This window comes from Haemorhous mexicanus, chromosome 17 (assembly GCF_027477595.1).
Source record: "Haemorhous mexicanus isolate bHaeMex1 chromosome 17, bHaeMex1.pri, whole genome shotgun sequence".
Taxonomy (NCBI): Eukaryota; Metazoa; Chordata; class Aves; order Passeriformes; family Fringillidae; genus Haemorhous; species Haemorhous mexicanus.
The window spans coordinates 6,828,656-6,851,131 of NC_082357.1; the positions used below are offsets into that span (position 1 = coordinate 6,828,656).

Consider the following 22,476-nt stretch of genomic DNA (forward strand, 5'->3'; position numbering starts at 1 on the left):
AACACCAAGTACATTTGTCAATAAAGACATCTTTAAATCACTCAGTTTAGTCTTCATGTAAATATCTTGAAAAATCTGACCTATCTATCTGGTTAATAGTGAAGCTTTTAATTAGACTGTTCTCTTAAATGCGAGTCAGGAGAAAAGAGACTCTTTGTGGGGAATTCTGCTGTCACTGTGTTACAATTAATGCTCCATTTTGGCTGAGCAGGTCTGGGAATTGAGGGCTTTTTAATGGGACTTTCCATCTTATGAACCTATTCTTTTTTTAAAATGCCAAACAAAACTGCTTTTTTAAGAACTTAATTCAAAGATTCTGAAAGTTGTATAAATTTATAAATTTCCCCAAATGATGTTATGCTCTAACAAAATAAGCCTACAGGACTATATTTATCTTCTCTGATATTTATAAATGTCTTCTTCCCCTCAGAAAGTGCAGAAGGATTTCCAAGATATGATACAGCATCTGAACAACTCCATGAAGCAGGATATGATGCTTACATTACTGGACTGTGCTTCATTTCCATGGCTAATTTCCTAGGTACATGTGAAATCTTTTCCAAACCTTCTTCCTGGTGCTCTCTGTAGCTGCTTATTACATACTGAATTTATTCTTCATTCATCAGGTTCTTTCCTCAGTCCTCCGAAAAACCATGTGTCTGCTAGATCAAAACTCATTGAACCATTTTTTAACAAGTAAGTAGCTGTATAAAAAATCTGCTCAAACAAGGAAGTACAACACCAGCTTCAGCAGGTCTCCCTCTAGCCGTGGAATCAATAACTAACTGCATTTTTCTTTAAACTGAAGTTTTTTTGGCTTTCTGATTCATACTGGCAATGCTGGAGAGGCTATGAAGTAAATACCTTGTCTTTTGAGGACGATGGTTTACTTTCTGCTGACCTGTTAAAGGACACTTAGAAGAGTACCTGGACTGCTTTAATGGCCTTGCCATTATTTCTGGAGTAAGCTTTGGAAGTGGTGGAACTGAAGAAAAACTGGTCAGGTGTTCTTTATGTTGTAGGACCCTCAGTAACTGGTGATAGTGAAAACTGAGTGTGCTCAGCAGTCTGGAAAAACTAAAATATCCCCATGGTATTGTCAGTTCAAATAACACAAGGCATTGGTACTGACATTGTTGGGTAACCCATTTTTAAGATTGCATAAAAGTATACATGTATGATTTATGGGATGGTGCTATAAGCAATATTTTGCTTTTGAATTGGATCTTCTTGCAAACTCCTTGAACAAATTGAAGTAAAACTTGGGGAATCTAGAATCCTTTATGCACAGAGTCAATCCTTTTAATTAATCTGTAGATTTTACCTTAGGAAACTTCTAAAGGTGCTGCAATCTGTCACACAAAGAAAAAGGAGTTGAAATTAAAAAGATTCTAGTGCTTGCTCTGTCTATGTAAGTTTAGGAGCAATTCCATCCTTTCAAACCTCTAATACAGGAGTTGGCAAAATTAATTATTTTAGCTTCAGATGGCCCACACAAAAGAGAAAATCATTGTGATCAGTGGCTTTCACCTTTCATTGTTCTGAAAATCATATCATTATAGTGGCAGCAGTTATGTGATTCTCTCGACACTGACACATGTGAGGCAGTACCTCCATATACTTTAGCAGATGCTACAAATATTCCCTAGATGAAACAGGGACCTACAGTGATTGCTTGATTTGATCCTGAGGGTAAAGAGAGAATTGATCATCACAATTTCATTTTAAGATGGGATTGGTCACTAGATTGTTTTCTGGAACACCAACACACATGCCAAGTAGTAGGTGCAAATTGAGCAGGTTAATTTTTCAGTAATTAACCAAAATTCTTCCTAGAAATGCATATTTGCAACAAGTACAAACAGCAACCTCTAGAGCTGTCACAATAGTACATTCAATTTAAGCTTTTCAAATTAATTGTGTACTTGAAATGTGACATTCCTCTAGGAGTGACATTTCAAAGTTGTGAGAGTGAGTGAGAGGAAGCCTGCTGTGCCTGTTCTGGCTCCAGGGTTAACTGCCTGACTGTGAAGAAAGGAAGAGTTAACAAACTGTAGGGAGAGCAGCTGCCTTTTTTTTTTTTTTTTTAAAGCAAGAAATGAAAATTACTGTTTGCAAGAAAAGAATGTTTGTCCATTCTGCCATTATTGAGAACTTGTAGCTTCTTGTTTTAGAGAAGCTATATATTATTTTTAAATCATGGAAACTTGGAAGACTTGCCATGTCTTACCTTCACATAATTTTAGAAGCTTTGCCATATTCTAACTAATATCTGCCACATCACCTAAGTCAGAGCCTAGAGGTGAGACTCTCTCACCTTTTCCTTACAGCAAGCAGACCAAAGCTTGTATTTTTCAAGCAAGTTTTCTTTCTCCTGTAATGTAAAACTAACAAACCAGAATAAGACAACTTTTTTTTTTTTTTTTTAGATAATCTTTAAGTACATATCAGAAGTCAGAGCTGTGGTGTGTTTAAATGAACAAGTATTTTGCTCACCTCAGTCAGTCCTTGCAGGTCTCTGTCTGCAGCACGTGGTGTTTTTAGTACCTGTAGTAGCATCCAGGGCTCTGTAGTTCAGAGTTCCCTCAAGGTCCCTTAGTGAGTGTGTTGCTTCTGGGGCTTTTTGGCAGGTATGCTCTGGGCTGCCAGCCAGCTTCCTGCTACTTGTCTCTAGTTTGTGGTCTAGACTATTTCCCAGGCTAAGCATCCTCTCTTCCTGCTGGGGAGAAAAAGAAGTATCTTCCTCCTTCCTCCAGAAGTTCTACCTGATCCTGTGGGCAGCAGTCAGAAACAAGGAAACCTTTTCCTTTGTGCTGTAGTCATATTCTTCAAGCAAAACACAAACTACAATATGCAAACAGTAAGCTGAACAAATGAAAGTTATACCTTGTGTCACAAGTTTTTCCTGAAAGAAGCTGAGCAGAGGAGTTTAGTGTAAGGCAGCTATTTAGAAGCAGTGTTCTCAGTTTGAATTTCAAACTATTATCCAGATAGTCTTGAAAATGTTCTTTAAAACAGACCACGATTTTTTGGGTTGTGTATAAAATCTTAATTTCAAGATATCTCTATATTAGATGTTAACTCTTAACTACAGTTTAGTGATAAAACTTTGATGTCATTGCTAGGACTTTGGAAATGTTTCCTGTTTGAATGGGCTTGTCACTAATGTGATTTAAATTAGTAAATTTAAAATTTAAAATATCAAGCTTTGATTTTTATGAACTTAGCTTTCAAATGAAGGTAATTCTCTTTTGAAGAGTAATTTTGATGTCTTTCATTATGTCAGCCAAATTATGGAACTTCTTGGTTGGCTGTTCAAAAATGATGGCCAGGATATATGTTCATATAGATTAATGATGAACATAGGTAAAATCTTTAGTTTTAGGGCTTTTGTGAGAGTGGAACTGATTAAAAACAGACTTTCCCTTAGGGTTGTTTGGCTCTTTTAGGCATAATGCAGTAAGTTATATGATAAACAACTCAATAAGGCAGGAATTCCAGAAATGCATTTCTGTAATCTTTGTGCTTTATTGTATATACAACATCTTTGAAAAATCCTGTTTTGTCTACTGTGAGTAATCCCCAATGAACATTTATGAGTTGAGATGATGGGACTCTTTATTGCAGTATCTAAACTCTTATGTGTATAATTTGGATACTGTTATTGTCTCATATCCTTTCGAGTTGGTTTGAAATTTTTTGACTGGTTTAGAGCAATGGCTCTTCCATATCTTCCAGCCCCTATCCACAAGCCCCACAGACTTTTAATGACAATGTTCTTTTGTATCTCCTTGGGTTGCTTGAAGGCTGTTTATTCTTTTGATATAGCTGGCGGCAGGGGGTGGAAGAGGTGTAGAGAAATGAGAACACCATATTTTATTGAGCTGAATAGCATCATGGTCTGTAGAAACAGACATTAGCTTAGAAATGTTTTTTATACAATGGATATCAGAAACCAAAATCCATGCAAATTACTTGGGTTTGTGCTATATTTGTAGAAAGTTTCTCATAGGGAGCTATGTTCTCTGGCATGTATTGAAAATCCCTCAGCTTTTCTATATTAATTTACTTTTCTTAGCAAAATTACTGCAAAATGAGATTGTGTTTTTTTGTAGTTTGACCAATAATTTCCCACTCTCACTGTAGGAATAAACAGTTGCTGTTCCTGTGCTTGCAGCCACGTGTGGCTGAAGTAGTCACTGACCTGGACTGGTAAACTGAGCTGGCTTAAAAAAAATCTGTTTTCTTTTTTCAGCTAGATCCATTTCTCTGCACAGTTCACCACACAGCTGTGAAAACTTTCATCCTAGCTCAGTGCAGAGGAGCAATGTTGACTCCTTGAGACTATTTCTGCACTGCTGTGACTGGCTCAATGATGGTCTTCCTCTCCTCATTCTGTTTGACTTGCCACAGAAACAACTGTTTTCCAAGTAGCTTCCTCAAAATACCTCAGAATTCTTATTGAGAAATGGGTCTCTGTCCTCTGGCTGTAGTCCCTAAACAGTATAGGAAATAACAATTTTTTAGCTTGGTCTGCTTAGCTTTTTAAGAAATGTAGCTATGACACTGATTTTCACACCACTAACTCACACAACTTCATGAATCGAGCTAATTCAGTATAGAGTTCATGCTGTCATACAGAAAAGAAAAATCTTATTAATTTAAATGTTCTGCAGATATATGAAGAATCCTAGAACCACAGTTATGGACACTTAATTATGGATTATGTTGGAGCTCGGTGTTCGTAATCCATGTGATGGAAGTTAGTGCAGCACGATGCAGTTACTTCTGTTACACACCTGAAGTGCACTTCATACTAAAATCAGTATTTAGATTACAGGGAGTATGTGTGAGTGTGTGTGTGCTGTTTAGTGACATAATTGTTTGGCCAAACAAATAAATGTAGGATTTGTCTCAGGGAATAAAAAATTAATCCTAATTAATTTCAGGTAAATGTATTTTTTTTGTCATAAGTGTGTTCTTGTGGTTGGCCACTGTATTGTTTCCTCAGTATGATAAAACCTGAGGGAGGGAAGCTTAACTGGTCTTCTCCCCAGAAGTTTTTATTGTGTTTTTAGTAGATAATAACTTGGCTTAAAACAAACCTACTTTTTGTTGTTTGGTTTTTTTTTAATAAAACCTCCCACTTGTGTGGCACAGCTGGTGCCAGTTCTCACACCCTGTGGCTCACCTGTAAACCTGACATACAGTATGTTTTACCCCAATGTTTGCATTTTTTTTCTTTCTCCTATTTGTAGCAAAACCAAGTTAACAAGTGCATTCCAGTAGACTTATCAGTGATACAGGGAATCATAAGGGCATGATATTCAAGCTGTTAGGAGCTACTAGTGAGTGTGCTATGACACAAAGAATCCCTAGGGAATTACAGAACAGTCTGTGTACTTAGAAAAACTCAGCTGTTTACATCAGTTAGTGCTTAGTTGAATGCTGTAGCTGCAATCTGATAGGCATTTTAGAAGCTTTTTAAAGTTATGTTGAGAAAGTTATTTATTTTAGCCTTCCAGTGAACACTATACACAGCAAATGTTTTGTAACATCAATGTGGCATCTGTACCTATGACAGGATCTTAAGCTGTTCATCTTACTTTGGAAGGAAATAGTTTTCAGAGCTGAGTAAGAGCTTTTATTGAAAGCATTTCTTGAATGTTCTGAGAAACTCTTCAGATACATGTTAAAGAAGAAAAGACTCATTCCAGTTATCTCCACAGAAGTCATGATGGCTTTTGCAGTTTTAGGGTTTTAAGATCCATTCTGTCTAAAGCATGTTGAAGTGCTCAGAAAATGGGGAGATTTATGTGTATTTAGAGTGATGGCAATGTTTGCACTACCCACTGTGCAAGGGGCTCTTACTGCACAGAGCTGCCACTTATTAAAGGTTCCTTCCCCACTTGTCTTTACTGGTTTTAGCAGTAACAAATTGAGCCTTTTTTGCCTTTGTTTTCCTGAATATGTAAAATTCCTGGCATGATGCCAAGTAACTTTGAAATCTGGTTGTTAGATAAGAGATTGGGCTTAGAGGGTCTGTTTTGTTTTAAGATATCTTAGGATAAGTTTGGGATTGTTATTCTGCTACTTTAGAAGAAACATGTATAAAAACTATAAAAAGGAAAAGGTCTTTAGGCAGAAATTTGCTAAAGGTTCTTTTCCATTTGCTTCTAGGCTATTTCTTATGAGAGTAATGGACATACCATATCTCAATCTGGAAGGACCAGACTGTAAGTAGCTTCTCTCATTGTAAAAGTAGTACCATTCTGACACACTTCCTGGAGAAGGAAGTGTAAAGATTAATTATGTATATCTAAAGCAAGGATATCAGCATATCTGTCAGCTGTGTTCAGGTTATTAGCTACTTATGAAATTATTTAAATGTGTCTACTCTCTTGTTTTCTTTTAACAAAATAGTAAACCCAGAAATTCTTCCAACTTTGACCAGAGAATCTGCATTATAAAGGGGGCTGACGAGAACAAATTAAGTTAATGTTACTAAATGAGAGAGTTTGAAATGAACAGCTTTATTGTTATTTTGGGTTACTATTCTTATGTACTCCATATCACATGAAAAGTGGGATCTTAACTCTGTCCCCTCACCCCAGCAGTAAATACAGAATGCAAACCTAGTGAGTAGCACATGGTTCTGAAAATCTTGTGGCCACTGTTTCTGAATTGCTGTGCAGTAGTACCTCTCCTTACCTTCAGCCTAAACATCAGGATTCTTTTGCCACATGGGATTATGATAATGGAAAAATACTACTTAAAACATTTTTACCATTCTGTTTTTTTCAGTTTATGGACCTGGAGCTGTAATTAGTGGATAATATATTTAAATTAAAATAGATTCTACTAATGTAAATGTCCTTACTGTTATGGGATGTTTCATTATGAGGGGGAAAACTTTGGATGAGGGTTCCCACTGATGCCTTGACTTAGGAAAATGTGAAGCCCTGGAGGTCAGTCTGGTCCTTGATTAGATGAAAGCTTAATTTTATATTGAGGAATCAGATACACAGTGTCTTGGAAATTATAGCCATTTGGAAGCAGTACTGATGTGGACATATTTTCCACTCCTTGCTTCAGAAAGCTCAAACTGGAGTATGACTCTATTAAATCCTAGAGTAATAGTAACAGAATGCAGTTCTAGAGAGATGGAAGTAACAGTTGGAGAGGAAAGTACATGCTGTAAGGGCATAAATTTAATTTTAAATTCAGTTAGGTGGTCAGATCATTGAGCTCTGGCTCTGCTGGAATGTAATCTAATTACATTGCATCTTCCTTCCCCAACTGTTTGATACTGAGTGGAAGAATGGGTAAATACTTTGGGTCATTGAGAGAGTGCCAAAGCTACTAATTTGTAAAGATGCTACTTCCACTTGCTGGCCAACTTACAGGATTGTTTTGATACTTTGCCAAGAAGGGTTGCCAAAAAAGAGTCTGCCTCTGAAAGTCTGTCTCTTTTATCCGAAAGCCACTCCTGTAGAACAGACTGATGCAGATAGTCTAGGAGAACCTGAGCCAAGGAGGCTTTCTAAGCCTCAAAACAGAAAGCATTGCAGGGGTGGCACGTTGGGCTGGCTGGTGTAGCCACTTCAGTTGCTGTTCTGAGATGCAAACCCCACTGTAGGTTGAGGAAGCAGTCTGGTGGGTGTTTGTGGGGGACCGTTTTGCAGAGGAGCAAAGCCACCTAAAGAGTACAGCCAGGTTTCTGTGGGAGGTGCACTTGGGGTCTGTATTTTTAAAAAAGAGATGAGGCACAGCTGACTAGGTAACTGTTGTGATTTGTATGTTTCTGTTTGTCAGGCAGTGAAATAGCAAGTTTGTGCAATTTTTCATTAAATAATGGATTTCAGTAACGTGTTAAATAGCATTGAATATGTGGATGTGACTTTCATCATCTTTTGTTAAAATGTGTGTTAAAAACTTATTTAAAGGAATGAAGTTGCTGCACAAAATTACTACCAAAAAAAAAAAAGAAAAGAAAAGGAAAATAATCAAATACTTTTCATCCGAGCAGGGAGAATTTAGAGATTTTAACAGCAGATTCACTGTGAATTTAATGAACAGATACAGGAAGGTTAGGAATAGTTTCTTTTCTCTAATCCGTGTAAAAAGGCTGTGATACCTGAAACTGGAGTTGTTCATGCTATGATTTTCTACTACTGGATTACAAATAATTTAACTATGAGTTACTCTCTGTTCAGTAAGCTGTACAGCAATGAATTGATCTTCTGTTGCTTGTAGGGTTTTGCTGTTTCACTTGTATAATGCAAAAATATTGAATTTTAGTCCTTAAAAAAGTTATTTCCTTTTTGTTTAAGTAGCAGATTCAGTGAACAGGATTTCACCTGTGCTCATGAAGGGATTGCTTTCCTTAACTACTTGTGTCTCTGTACAGCCTGGCTGCACTCTCAGTGCTCATGTACTCCTGTCATTTATTATCAGGGAGTTTCTGGTCAAGTCAGACTAATCAACTTGTTTAGGTGAAACAGATTAAAACACTTAGCAATACCGAGTGGCTGATAGTCTGATTTTGGACACCTGCTCCATGAATGAGATGCACCTTGGAAAGTTCTCCTGTTTTAATGCTGAAAGCTAAGGAGATCAGAAACTAGAAAAGTTTGTATTACAAAGGAATTCAGGAGGGTAAGTCACTAATCATTCACTGAAATGAAAAACAGTCCCTATGACTCTGTAGCAAAAGAAGAGAGAAGATTTTCCTGAGTGTTACCAGGTGGTCAGTTTAAAATCTGATCACATCAAGCTGTCTGTACTTGAGTTGTCCTGAACGAACTGGAGCGCTGCATTGCGAAGGGGAGCGCTCAACTTCAATGGTTCAGCCTCTGCCATCAGACATAAAATGACATTTAAGATTTAGCCACATGTCATACATAACAAAACAGATCTCTGCAGATACCTGTGGAAAGGCTTGATTAATGATCTGCAAATAGTTTTGTAGGAAATTGTGAACTATTTCAGTATCTTTGTCCCTGAAAATGCAGTGTTCCAATTGTTTCTTTTTAAAATATGATAGGAATTCACAGGTTATAAAAGCTCACATCCCTAGTATGAGGAACTTCAACTAGGAGAAGTGTGTAAAAGTAAGATGCAGAGTAATAATTTCTGCTGTATTCTTACCTCTTCCAGCAGCTGGATTTGGATTCTCTCTCTCAAATATCCAAGCCTTAAAATGACGTTCAATATACACTAAAGACGTCATCTGCACTTCTTTAGATGTTGGCCTTGATGAGCTTAAATTTGCGTTGTCTTTTCTTCTTGGTTTAGTTTTCAGTAATAATAAAAAGTGGGCCTATTCTAGCTTGTATCTAATATTATATGAAAACTGAGTTGAACATTGTTTCACAGGAAGTCTTTTCTTAGCAAAAAAATGGCAAAAATTGAACCATTGCTAAGAAATTTTTTGAAGGTGGAGCATGAAGAGGTTGTTGATTTCCCCCTCCCCCCTTTTTTTTCTGTCCTTGAACTTGGTTTGGTGCAAGGGATGAGAAGGACTACATTTGTGGACATTTCCAGCTGCAGGAAATGCTGTTTCAATTTCTTAAGCAGATGAGCTAGTAGGATTTAGTATATCTTTCATGCCTAAGTGCAGGCACATTCTCACTGTACCTGATGCAGTTTCATAAATCTTGGCCTATTATCATATTTAAAAAGGAAAGGGAGGGAAAAAGCTACATAACCACATTAGATGATTGTTTTAGGATATTCTAAAGATGCTAGCAGTGACTCTTATTTTAACAAAAGCATTTTTGTTTTGTAGTGCAGCCCAAACGAGATCATGTTCTTCATGTTACTTTTCCCAAAGAGTGGAAGACTAGTGACCTATACCAGCTTTTCAGTGCCTTTGGTGAGTGACATAGTCTGTCATGTTGTTGTTGTTGTTATTGGTTTTTTGGGGTTTATTAATAAGGTAAACTTCTGGTTTGTTTTGTTATTTTTAGTCTGTGGGTGCAGAGTTATTCCTAGTGTAGGTAATGATGAATCTCTTCTTCTAATTTTTGAATTTGATGTCCTGTGGGCTTTGTAATGATGTGTTGAAAATTACTGTTCTTATTAACTGCTCTTTAGAAATCTTTATTTTGGTGCTTGTTGAATATTGTGGATCTTTTATCCTTTTATTTACAGCCTCTCCTGATAGGAAATAAGAGTTTATATAGGTGGGAAAACAGAATGGGGATTGGTGTGGGGCAGATGGAGGCTTTAGGAACAAAGTTCATCCTGCAGTTAGTGTAAAGCCAAACTCCACCATGTGAGTCTGGGCAAGCAAGCAAGCTTGAAAATAGCCAAGTTGATTTCTAGATTGTGAACCATCCAAGTGAGAAGAAACAGCAAAAAGGGTAGTTAATAACTGAGGACCAGTAGTCCTGTTGTAGCTCTACTAAGTAGAAGTATGAAATGTGGATAGCTGCAGAGCTGAGCTCAGATGGTGGTCTCCTGCTCCTTGTCTCTTGTGGCTTGGTACTCTGTCTGTGCAGGGTCTCTGGAGCTGCATCCAGCTCCCTCAGTTCCTTGTGAGCATTCGACCTTCACTGCAGCAGGGGTCAATGTAGTGTCTAGGATTTCATAGCCCCGACTGGGAGATGTAGGGCACGAGAATGTAGAAATGGCAGGATTCTCGCGGAGCTGCTGTTCGGGGTGAGGAGCGCGGCTTGTGCCCCTCGGCTCCCGGCGGCTTGTGCCCCTCGGCTCCCGGCGGCTTGTGCCCCTCGGCTCCCGGCGGCTTGTGCCCCTCGGCTCCCGGCGGCTTGTGCCCCTCGGCTCCCGGCGGCTTGTGCCCCTCGGCTCCCGGCGGCTTGTGCCCCTCGGCTCCCGGCGGCTTGTGCCCCTCGGCTCCCGGCGGCTTGTGCCCCTCGGCTCCCGGCGGCTTGTGCCCCTCGGCTCCCGGCGGTTTGTGCCCCTCGGCTCCCGGCGGTTTGTGCCCCTCGGCGCCGCCGCTTCCCGTGCGTGGGACGGGCACCGCCGCCAGGGGGCGCGCTCACACACCGCTCAAGGCTCGCTTTGGGGCTTGCCAATGCCCGCACCTCTCCAGATATTAGAGCTGAATGTTTTCATATTTCCATTTACAAACTCCAGGTTTGTAATTAATCTGTATTTTTTTAGAGTCTTTTTGCCATGGTATCTCAAAACAAACTGCAAATTATTCGTTCCAAAATTCTGGAATACAGAAGAACCCATGGTTTTCCAGTTGTAGGTGGATAGGGGCAGAGTGGTACAGAGTGAGGTTGAGTGATTTGCCAAAAGCTAAAAAAAAAACAAGGCAGTAGCAGACATGAATTATCCTAAGGTATTACATCAGTTAAAGCAAAGTGTCTTGAAATCAAGCAGTATTAGTCAAATTTTACAGAAAAATTATTTTAGAATTAATTGAAGCAGATTATAATCTTCCATGGAGCTTCTAACAAAATATGGTGAAACAGCTGAAAGGGCTGCGATGTCACACTTGGAACTGGTTTACGTTTGCTACTCTAGAAGGGGTGTTCATGATTCTGAAATCCTTCAGGACTGCCTGCATACCAAGTGAACACCTGTTCATGCAAGATGTTTTTATAGTCTCAGGGGTGAATGCAGTTTCACTGTACAAGTACTTGCAGCACTATGCAGTCTGTTAGAAGACATTAGATTCTTAAATTTGCATTGTTTATTTGGTAATGCTGATGTGAAATAGGAAGTCATTAAAACAGGTTTTCCTGGAATACAGCTTTAGTGTATAGCCTTAAGTTCTACTTAATTTAATGTCTTTGGGCTTTTGATTAAAACTCATACTATCAAAGTATTATAAAAACTACTGCTTAATTACCAATAGAAGTCATGTAGGAAATGTACAAGAACAGAGTATAAAAAGGAAAATTTTTCAGTGATGTAATCCATCAGTATGATTTTATTCTGTGGATTTAATCATGTTTGAGCTAATTTAGGAGAAATTTCAAATTTCTTTATAGAAGAAACACATTTTACTTGCACTCTCATGTCATAGTCCACCAGTGTCACCACCAGTGGCATTCTTCAAAGTGTTGAAGACTTGATGTATTCTAGAAGTGCAGAGAGAGAAATTTCCTGGTTTATTTCTCTAGAGCTGGTGTTCCATTACATTGCTGTCCATGGTTTATCTGCACTGGCCTTGCAGTGAGCTGGCACAGGGCTCTGGTGATTGCTAAATATTGTACTGCAGCTGCATTTGCTTTCCAGATCTTTATTTACATTTCACCATACTTCTGAAATGCACAATATTTACTGAGTGCTTAGCAGTATTGCTGAATGATTTAATTTATTAATCTTATCTCTCCTAAATTCTTACTTCTTAATAATGATGAAATGTGGCAGTCTGAAGAGAGCATTTCTTAAGCATGGAGAGTTTCATGAGAGCATTTCTTGTGGTTTGCTTCAGGTTGGAACTCAGTGTCTGGTATTTAATGTTTGACTTTCTTTGAATTCTGTTTTTAAAATAAATCTGAGTATAAAAGCAAGATATGTTGGCAGGTGTTGAAACCCTTTATTAGCTAAAAATACCAAGTCAGAAGTCATATGGAATGCATCGGCCTGATCTGATACTGAAATTATGTGCCACCAATAGGTTGGGTTTTGATTAATTTATTTTTATTTGGCACTTGGTGAAAATTTGGATGCTGAAGTCCTTCTGAATAGTAGCTGAATTCTTTTAGGAGATTTTTTTTTGTCAATCACTGATCTTATTTTATACTGAGGGCACAATTGCAAGGTATTCAGGAGAATTTTTCTTTCTGATCTTTGTCTGCTCAGGTAGATTGAAATTAATAAACTGTATATATAGGAAAAGGACACAATCTGGACTGCATTTCTGTGTTCCAGAGTTACAGCAGAATACGGTCTCAGATGTCTGAAATGATTGTTTAGAAAATTTTGTTATTAGTAATACAAAATTGGAGAATTTCATGCATAAATAATTTTAGAGCAAAGACTTATCAATGCATTTAGAGAAATATGAATTTGTACAGTAATTTCTGTCCTTTAAAGGAAACTTCATGTCGGGGTCCTACTAAATTGCACTTCAGTTCTGAGCTGCAATCACGAGTCAGCTCGGGCCTTGTTTGTGTTGTGAAATGTTAGTGTCCTGCCAAAAGGATGTTCTCCCTACACCAAAGAGCCTTACCCATAGGCAGCAAAGTTCTGTGTTCTTCAAAGGCAAAATTATTAGAAATTGAATTGATGTGTTCTAAAAAGTGTTTAAAGACATTCTAACTTCATGGTGTAGGCTCATCTTAGTGGCAGCCTTAGCCCTTCAGTACAGGGAGATGTCAGAGACCATACTGAATTAATTATGGTTTTGGCAATGATCAAAATTATTATAACTTAAACTCCTAAATAGCTGGCTACTCAAATGTATAGCATGCGAATGAAATCTATCTAGGCTTTTATTTTTTTGTAATTAGAAAATCTGTTTATAATCTGGCTGGATTTCTGAAGAGACTTCTATAACCTTGTAACCTGTAGACTAAATTAGATTTCAATAGATTAAACAACTGAGAATAAATGTATTTTAAGCCTTTTTGCATCGTTGTTTTTAACCTTGTAATGTCTGAAGGTTAAATGGTGGTGTAACATTATATATAACTTGATTTTCTAGTCTACGTGAAAAAAAATGGCACCAGTTTTCAATATCTGAGTTGTACTAACAGTAAAGCACTTAGATAAGGACAGGAGATGTAAGCACAGGAGATGTAAATGGATTTCAGACTATAATAAGACCTTGTGTCTGGAATGGGAATCCTTTCCTCTGCTTTTGCGTGATTATGAGCTCTTTTAGTGCTAAAGTGACATTTTAAGCTATTCACATAGAAAATGCACTAACTGCTTGATGAATTGAGGGACTTATTTCCAGTCACTGTTCCATTGTAACAGCTTCCAAATGAGCTCCATGATTTTATGCATTTGTCCTCATATTGACTCAAATTAAGTTTTTAGTTCACATCCACGAAATTACGTATAGTGGGATTCAAACAAATCAGAGTTTGAAAATTTAGTGTCCCAGCAGTGGAGTTCTCTGTTTGTGTGATCAATTCTCTACCTACCCCTTTCAACTGGAATTTATCATCACTCAGAGAGCTGTTATTTATTTGAGTAAAGGGCTGAAATTCCCAGAAAATCATTTCAGTTTATATTGTAGACTCATGTAGAAGCCGTGAAGGGAGGATGTGAGGGTCTGGGATGTACAGACCCTCATGCTGCCCTGACTTTCTGAACACCAGGCCCTTGTGCAGCTGGGTATGAACTACACACCTGTACAGCAGACAAAAGCCTTCTCAAGTGCAGTTACTCTTAGTTGGCTTTTTTATGTCATGGCATATCAGATAAAAATCTGTGACTGAGTCTAAAATAGAAATAGTCATAAAAATTTCTTTTGCTTTTCTAGGTAACATTCAGGTTTCGTGGATTGATGATACATCAGCATTTGTCTCGCTGAGCCAGCCAGAGCAAGTACAAATAGGTGAGTGTTGCTGGATTTACTTCAGCCTTAAGACTTTACCTGGCTCCTGCAAAATGCTCTGAGCCAGCAGGGTCTGTGATTCTAATGGCAAAGCCACTGACTTGCTTGGAGGAACTGGACTTCCACAGCAGCAGCAGCAGCACATGGGTGGCAGCAAAGACAAGCCCAAACTGGACTTGCTTGAGAATTTTGTGTTTCATTCCATGATCCTCCAAGTACCTGAACCCATAGGTAGAATAGTGCTGGTTTCTTCACTTGGTGCAGTTGTTATTGAGGCTGTTTACTGTTACTTTGCACAGAGTATAACTGTCAAAGACTTTTGTGGTCTTCACTTCCAAGTACCCTTTGGACTGATGCACATTTAGTTTGGTTTACCTTTACAAGGAACAAAGGCAGTGAGAAGCCTTTTGGTGCTATTGTAGAACACATGCAAAATACGAGTGTCCAAAGAGCCTGCCCTGCTAATGTGCCTACAGTCTGTGCATGAGCAATGTGCAGTCTCTCCAGACCTAAGTTTTTAAATTTTTATTGGAACATTTGAAAATATTGCTGTTAGTTATGTGGGAAAACAGTCTTCTTGGTGTTTTGGCATTTAGGTTCGGTTTGTGGTTTGGGGATTTTTTGTTGTTTTGGGGGGGGCTTTGGAGTGGAGTTTTTTAAAGATTTTGATTGACTCTAGTTGAATCCAGAAGCTCTTAGTGGTTTTACTAGTTTTTTTGGGCATTTATTTGAGTTCTGACCCATAACCTTACTTAAGGGAACAGTGGCTGGAAGTAGGCCATTATAGATGATCATTTGGGATATGTTCTGGTAGTGTCACCCCATGTACTGAAACGCTTGCATCAAATGCTGTGGGGCCAATGAGAGCAGCAGTGTATGTAGCACTTCTGAATAACTGGCTAAAATTTAGTTGCACTTAAGAGCTATTCAGACAGAATTCCCACAATTAAAAAAAGAAATAAAACAGAAAACCCCACTGAGTTTACCATCATCTATCCTTACTAAGCTCAACTAAAGAAGCTTTCAGGGTCTGGATGTACAATCCGTGCATCTCTGTAATTCCTCATGAACATCCTGGGAGTGTTTTTCATACTTCCTCATACATTCATAGCTCTGCAGAGGATATTGAGGGCTCACCAGCAGCCTCCTTATAGCAATTGCTCCATAGCAGCAAGAGCCATTGTTTCTTCATCCATATATAGATATAAGAATGAAATGAGAAGTTCCAGATAAAGAATTATGTCAATTAAAGCCTTCCTAGATGTTGCTGCAGTAAATTCTCCACTGCTGTCACCTCAGGTACTTATCCATTGTCTAAATGCTTGGCGTATACATTATCACCCCTACTTTTTGTAGTTGTTGTTGTTAGGTTTGGTTTTGATTTTTTTTTTGTTCTGTTTTGGTTATAGCAAGTACATATTTTGGAAAGAACTGTATTATTAAAATTTAATCTTTCTGGCACTGCTCTGTGTCTTTTTTTGTGCTTTGACAACCAGGGAGGCTTGTTCTGTGGCCTACATGCTGGGAAATGTTATTTGTTTGAAAGCTCAGGTGATTATAGTCTTTCATAGATTTTCATGAAATCAGGTTAGTTGAAATTCATATACTGAAAGCAGTGAGTCAACCAAGCTGATAAATTAATGCAACTTCAATTGCCAAAAATTGTGTCATTTTTACTGTAAAATTGCTTAAAATTCTTGGTATATCATTGGTTTGGGGTCTATTGGTTTTTTTCTGTAATTAATACATTTCAAAATGAATTCTGTTATTCTATTCCCTCATCTTAAATTCTTTAATGAATTGTTTTGGTAATAAAAGTCACTGTTTGTACTTGTGATTTAGTGAGATATGCTTAAGTGAAGAACCTAGGAATAACTATAATGTGACCTGGTTTTTAATCTGTTCCTATAAATGTCTGCATCTTCTGGACTTTGTAAAAAGTCTTGGAGGACTGTGAAACAATATAAATACAAGGCAAGATGTTGCTATGGGTGTACTTCTATGCTCATCTTTTAAAGAGGTTTCTGACTTTGAGCTGATATTTAGAGTCAGTATAGGCACCTTCTATCTTAAGTTGATACAGGAGAGGAAATCAAAGGGGTGGGCAGCACCATGTACAAATTGGTGTTAGCAGTTTGGGTACAGCCTGCAGATAGTTGCTCTTATCCCATATACTTAAGATACTCAGGCCAGCTGATTAGTCATGTGTGTTTAACATTTTAATGCCTTGCAGCAGAAATTGTCCAGGTATGCTTGAAAGACTGAAAACTGTATGTAGGTTAACAAAAGGGGCCATTATTGTTACACTGACAATTTCACTAATATTTAACAAAGTATAGTTGAATTCTGCTTACACCTTGATAATGTCCATGGTTACATGATCATGTACATGTTTCTTTAGGATTTATGGCTTCTCTGGGAGTGTATTTGTACGTTTGCTGTGGAAGAACTCAGCCCTGAATGTTGTGTAGGGGACAGTTTAATTCCATTTAGGTTAATTTAAAAGATTCCCTCTGATTTGGGATGTTGAGTCTTATGCTTTCTGTTGATAAAATAGGCACACAGCACTGCTACTTCCACTCCTGAGTTTTACTTTGAAATATTGGACTATGCATGTGCACTTTTGTCATCATGGCAAACTTCTGGATTGTTACATGTGGCATGAATAGCCCTAGTAGTCAATATATAAGGCTGTGGAACCATTTGGTGAGTATTGAGAGTAAAACAAAATACTGCCTTAGTTGCTCACTAATTGCACACTGTTGCTCTGGCTGAGGCAGTGCTCCCATGTTCTAAGGAGAGCATGATCAGATAAGGTTAATGCAGCATCCATACAGAGGTCTCTTAAAGGCTTCACAGGTGAAATTTTACTGAAGTATTTCATAAGCTTAAGTGTTTAGTATTGCAGCCTTAATCTGTATAGCTCTGTGTGTTTATTGTATTTCTATATTGTGGCTTTTCTTTTACCTATACAGTTCACCAATATATTTGTCTTTTTATTAAGAGGCTTAATTTTGTCAGTGGCCATCTGTCAGGATGTTGCTCTGCATAAAAGCAAGGACTTGACAAAAAGGTATCTTTGTACACATTCCTCTTGGACCACTCAATGACAGTCAGCCTGTTTGATGTCTTCCCTAGTAATGAGGGAAGGTGGCATCCTCTAGAAATGCTTTTCCTAAAATAGTTTGCAATTACTGTTATTCTGCTATGAGACAGAAGCTTTAGGGCTGCAGTCAATGTGAAATGCAGCCACATGGTGTTGGTTACTAGGTCAGATTTCTCACAGAAAGGTTCTCCCCCTGAGTTCTCTTTAGTTTTTTAGAATTCACAGAGCATTCTAGCAGTACATTTCTTCTGTTGGGGGTGCAGAACGACCTAACGGTGTTTGCTTTGTTTGGCAGTATGGACTGCATCTATCAAAAAAGCATCAGAGGAGATGTATTAAACTCCTACAAGGAGCTGCTCTTCAGTTCAAGACCATGCAAGATTGTTTTATCTCAGTGGCTCCTTAGACTTCTCCATATGGCTTCATTTCAGTTTTTCAATGATGAAGCAAAATATTCAGCATGTAACATTTTATATATTAAATATATATGCTATTTGTATGTACCATATGAATGGATTTCTGTAAAATACATGCCTTATTTCAAGAAAGCAGAGTTGACCTTGTACAAAAATACTGACTCTTGTACAGATTTATTTTAGAATTATATTTAGGCCTCAAATAATTTGTTTTTCTTCCTTGAGAAAGGGCTGAGTTTATCAGGGAATTAAATGGCAGACCCATAACTTTTTGGCTCATATCTTGTAGCAAAACAAATAATGTTGTTGTGTTTTAACAAATTATTATGTATCAGATGATCCATGGTAACTTTGTGCTTGATTTTAGCAAGTAAAAACATGCTTGAGTTTAACTAAACAAATTTTCCCCCAAGGAATGTTGGCTGGCATGCAGTAAACTCCAGTGAGCCTTATTAATTCATTCATGATGCCTGCCCCATAACTTCATGGGCAATAAATATTGTCCTAATTCTTACAAACAGATCCTGTAACTTCACAGCTGAAAACAAATATAGGGGAATGAAAGGAGGTATGTCTGACACTTGTTGGTTAGTGCAACTATCTCATGGGGCTGTTAATCATAACTACTGCTGTCTGTACTAGGGATTAAAATTAAATAGTCAACACTCTTGCCTGGTCTTATGTATGTTGCAACAGCAGCATCTGTATACCATGGCAGGTGTTATAGATATCTATTTCACTGTTACACAGCAAAAATACAGATGGATAATCCATCCTGAAAGAGGAGAAAAAAATACATCCTCCCATCTTCCTCACCTTTTCTGAAATTTGCTGTTGGAGCTTACCATCTCTAGCGCTTGCACCAGAGGTAGCACAGAGTACATGTATTTATAACAGCTCAGCTAGAATCCCTGAGTGGGATCTGCATCTGAAATGGCTCTAAAAAATTGGAAGTACATAATAAAATCAGGATTTTTGTCTCCACTACAATGGCAGTATTTTAAAATGTGCAGAAAAACAGTCTGAGTTGGAGGGGGGGTTTGTTTTGTTTTGTTTACATTTAAACTGGTTTTCTGGTTGGTTTACAATGCTCTCTTTCAGAGAGCTAGGCTAAAAGCAGCAGAAGACACCAGTTGACAGTCAGTTTAATTTGCTGATTCATCTCTTACAGGGATGGCGTCAGGCCAGAGCTTGGCTCCTAAACTAAAGGCTGAGAGCCGTGAAGATGCTGGGGCTTGAAGGAATGTTGTTAAATTGTTACTGAGTGGAGGCAGTGAAAGTTTTTTTCTTTAGTTTTAAAGTGCTTCTAATTTTGCATTGACAGAAATCTTTCTACCTTGAACTTGAAGTGTTTTTTGGTTAAAGGGAGATCAGACATTAGAAAGATGCAAGGATGGAACCAGCTGGCTGTTAGTTAAGTGCTTCTTCCATGGATATCTTGTGCAACAAAAAATGCAGCTCAAATAAGCTTATGTTTCACAGCAATCAAACAGAATTTTGGCTAAGGCTTTGCAAATGTCGTCTTTTCCTGGCAGACTTGCAAAATAAACCTGCTGGGTTAAGTAATGAGACTAAAAGGGAAAAAATCCGGGAAATCTTTTCTTGCCAACAAGCAATCTGGAAGAGGGTTACGACTGAAGAATTGATCGTTTCTAATTTAAAAGAAATGTCTTAAGTAGATTTAACTCTTTTTGCACAAAGTCGGACTTTGAGAAGAGCTTTGAGCATCTAGTTCAGACATTGTGACTTCTAGAGAATATGGCATTTTGGGTTTGATAATTGCTAACAATGGAACTAGAAATTGTTTTATGAACAGAGCAAATAGCTTGCAGCCTTCTGCTTTTCAAAATAAGCTATTTCAGTAGAGGGCATGCTGTCATTTAAGTGTTTTGTATATAATATCATTCTCCTCCTCCATAGCTGTAAACACCAGCCGGTATGCTGAAAGTTATAGGATCCAGACATATGCAGAATATGTGGAGAAAAAACACGAAGAAAAACAGGCCAAGAGAAAATGTACAGAAGATAGTTGGAAGGAGATGGAGAGGAAGAGGTTAAAAACCCAGTGCACACCTTACGGTTCCCAGAGTCGATACTACTGTGTTAACAGGTGAGATGTCTGTGCTGCCAGCTCGTGTTCTTACTGCATCTCTATCCAAAATCCAGCAGTTGTCAGGTGGTTCTTAACTAATACAGGACATTTTTTCTGAATATATTACTTTGCATATAAATCAGCAGTGGTACATCAGCTGTCACGAGACGATAGGTAAAGGAACAGAGGGAATTTCATCACAAACGTGATCAGACAGACTTTTAAATGCTGGGATCTTGAGGGCAGGTCACATCACAGTTTCTGAGCTTGATGTAGCAGCATAATTTCTTATAACCAAAACTTCAAAATAATTTTCTGTAGTTGGATGACACTTGTGAATGGCTTGTGTCTTATGGACACTTAGTTGTCATCATATATCCTTTTAAAGACCATGTTGGTTTTGGGCTGACTTTCCATGGTGATAATAGTGCCACAAAGAATGGTCTAAATTCTCTTCTAGAGCAGTCCTGATGAAGTTTTCCTTATGCTTCAGAAATAGGATGGCAAATGATGATACTTGCATGGCTTTAAGCTTTTAGTATAAAGCTTGAAAAGGGCTTTAGTTCATTATTTTCAATATTAAGTCAGGACATGATGCTTTTGGTTCTGGTACAGTATGTTCCCTGTGTTGCTGTGTGTGTTTCTTGTTCCATGTTATCCATTGATATTAATGACAGGTTTTGGATATGGTGGTAACAGGCAGCTTCTTTCTCAGTCATCTGTGTAGCTGAGCATGTGAAGAGATTTTTAGTGTTAATATAATTGTATAAATAGCTTATCAAGTTATTGCTATTCTTCCCCCTCTCTTCTCCTGCACTATCCCCCCAATTTTTTGAATTCTACGTGAGAATAAGTTTTAGTGAGTGTGTAAGTTACACTTCTCTAAGCAGATGTTTTGGTTTATTTTTGGGGCATTTTGTCTTCTTCTCCCCCCTTCCCTGTGGTTACACAAACCAAATTTGGTGGTCATAGAACCGGTGCAGAGGTATTTCTTCTTTATCTTTCTTGGAATGCTGCATTAAGTTTTAATTCTCATTATATCTTCCGGTAAATGTTAATCTGTCAAGTAACAAATTCACTAAAATTGTTCTGTTCTTCTCGTGACCTTATGATTTTGCAGGTGTGTATTTTGGCAAGCTGTCAGATGTTCATGGCTTTTGTCGTGATGGGAATTCTAAATGTGTTATAGACATGTTTGATTCAAAAAAACATATGGAGGAATGATGATACAATCCATATCAAATGCAGTTAGTTTAATGGAACTGTTGTACTCAGGGATCCCGGGGAGTCCATGCTGTGAGGAGATGAGGCGCTTTAAGGATTCTCCTGGCACCAGCCTGCAGGTGGCTAAGGCTTAGCTCTATAACTGAGGTGTAGGCTATTAAATAGAAATACTTAGTACACTTTGAGTTTGCTGCAAAGAAACACTAGGTTCTAGTTTTGTTTCTGCCAGAGGAAGTGTCTCCTCTCAATGGGTGCTGGAGTTTGGGTACCTCACAGGTTGCAGGCAGATGGTAATGATGGCAACTCATGAAGAACAGGAAATGCAGAAAGCTGATTTGCTGTTGTCTTGCAAAGATGTTTAAGATCCAGCACAAATATGTCATTTGGAAAATTGCAGAACAAAATTTTCAGTAAATTCTTTCTCTAAAAGTTTGACATACTCCAGTGAGTTGTCTGTCTAAGCACTTACTCTCCTTGAATTTTTTTAATATCTTTTTTTCACCTAGTGTTGTAAAATTGTACAAGTAGCTTTTTGTTTTCACATGATCAACAACTTGATAGCCTTGGATAGCAGCCTTTATTTTGTTGACAGATCTCTTATAATTGATGTTACTAATTTTTTGTTCTCTTATTATTCCATTAATAAAGTGATTTGATTCTGTTCCTGGATTCCCTCTCATGCAGAATTTTTTACATGCTTTTCTTCATTTATTTTTATTTTTTACTAGTTACATTTAATTCTTTTCTCAATTTATATTTTGTAAATGCTTCCTCTGAAGTGTAATCTGTTTAGATAGAATGTGGAACTGCAAACCATGGTCTTTGATTTCACTCAAGACGAACACTTTATTTTCCAGAAGAAGGTATATAAAAATATTTATATCTAAAGGTATAGAAAATATTTCTATTTTATCTATTATATACAATAATTTAATATAAATGTAATATCAATATTTATATAAACAATTGGGACAAATATGTATGTGTGCATGTATATTTGTCCAGATTAGTTGAAGTCATATCTAGCTGAGCACTCAGCACTGTGATGTATCCAGCAGCTGATCCCTTATAATAGCTTCATGTTACTACATCCTTTATTTATTTATTATTTAATGAGCTTGCTGCATCAGCTTCTGCCAAGGAGCAC

General features: G+C 37.8%; 1 protein-coding gene across 5 annotated transcripts in view; it reads left to right on the forward strand.

The window, feature by feature from the left end:
* Positions 1-22,476, forward strand: part of PARN (poly(A)-specific ribonuclease) — a 41,996-nt gene that overhangs the window by 13,930 nt on the left and 5,590 nt on the right. For all 5 annotated transcript variants that reach the window (XM_059862036.1, XM_059862037.1, XM_059862034.1 and 2 more), the window contains 6 exons: positions 431-541; positions 627-696; positions 6,181-6,236; positions 9,791-9,877; positions 14,417-14,491; positions 19,934-20,123. In XM_059862036.1, coding sequence (XP_059718019.1) covers positions 431-541; positions 627-696; positions 6,181-6,236; positions 9,791-9,877; positions 14,417-14,491; positions 19,934-20,123 — 589 coding nt within the window. The remainder of the gene's footprint in view (positions 1-430; positions 542-626; positions 697-6,180; positions 6,237-9,790; positions 9,878-14,416; positions 14,492-19,933; positions 20,124-22,476) is intronic.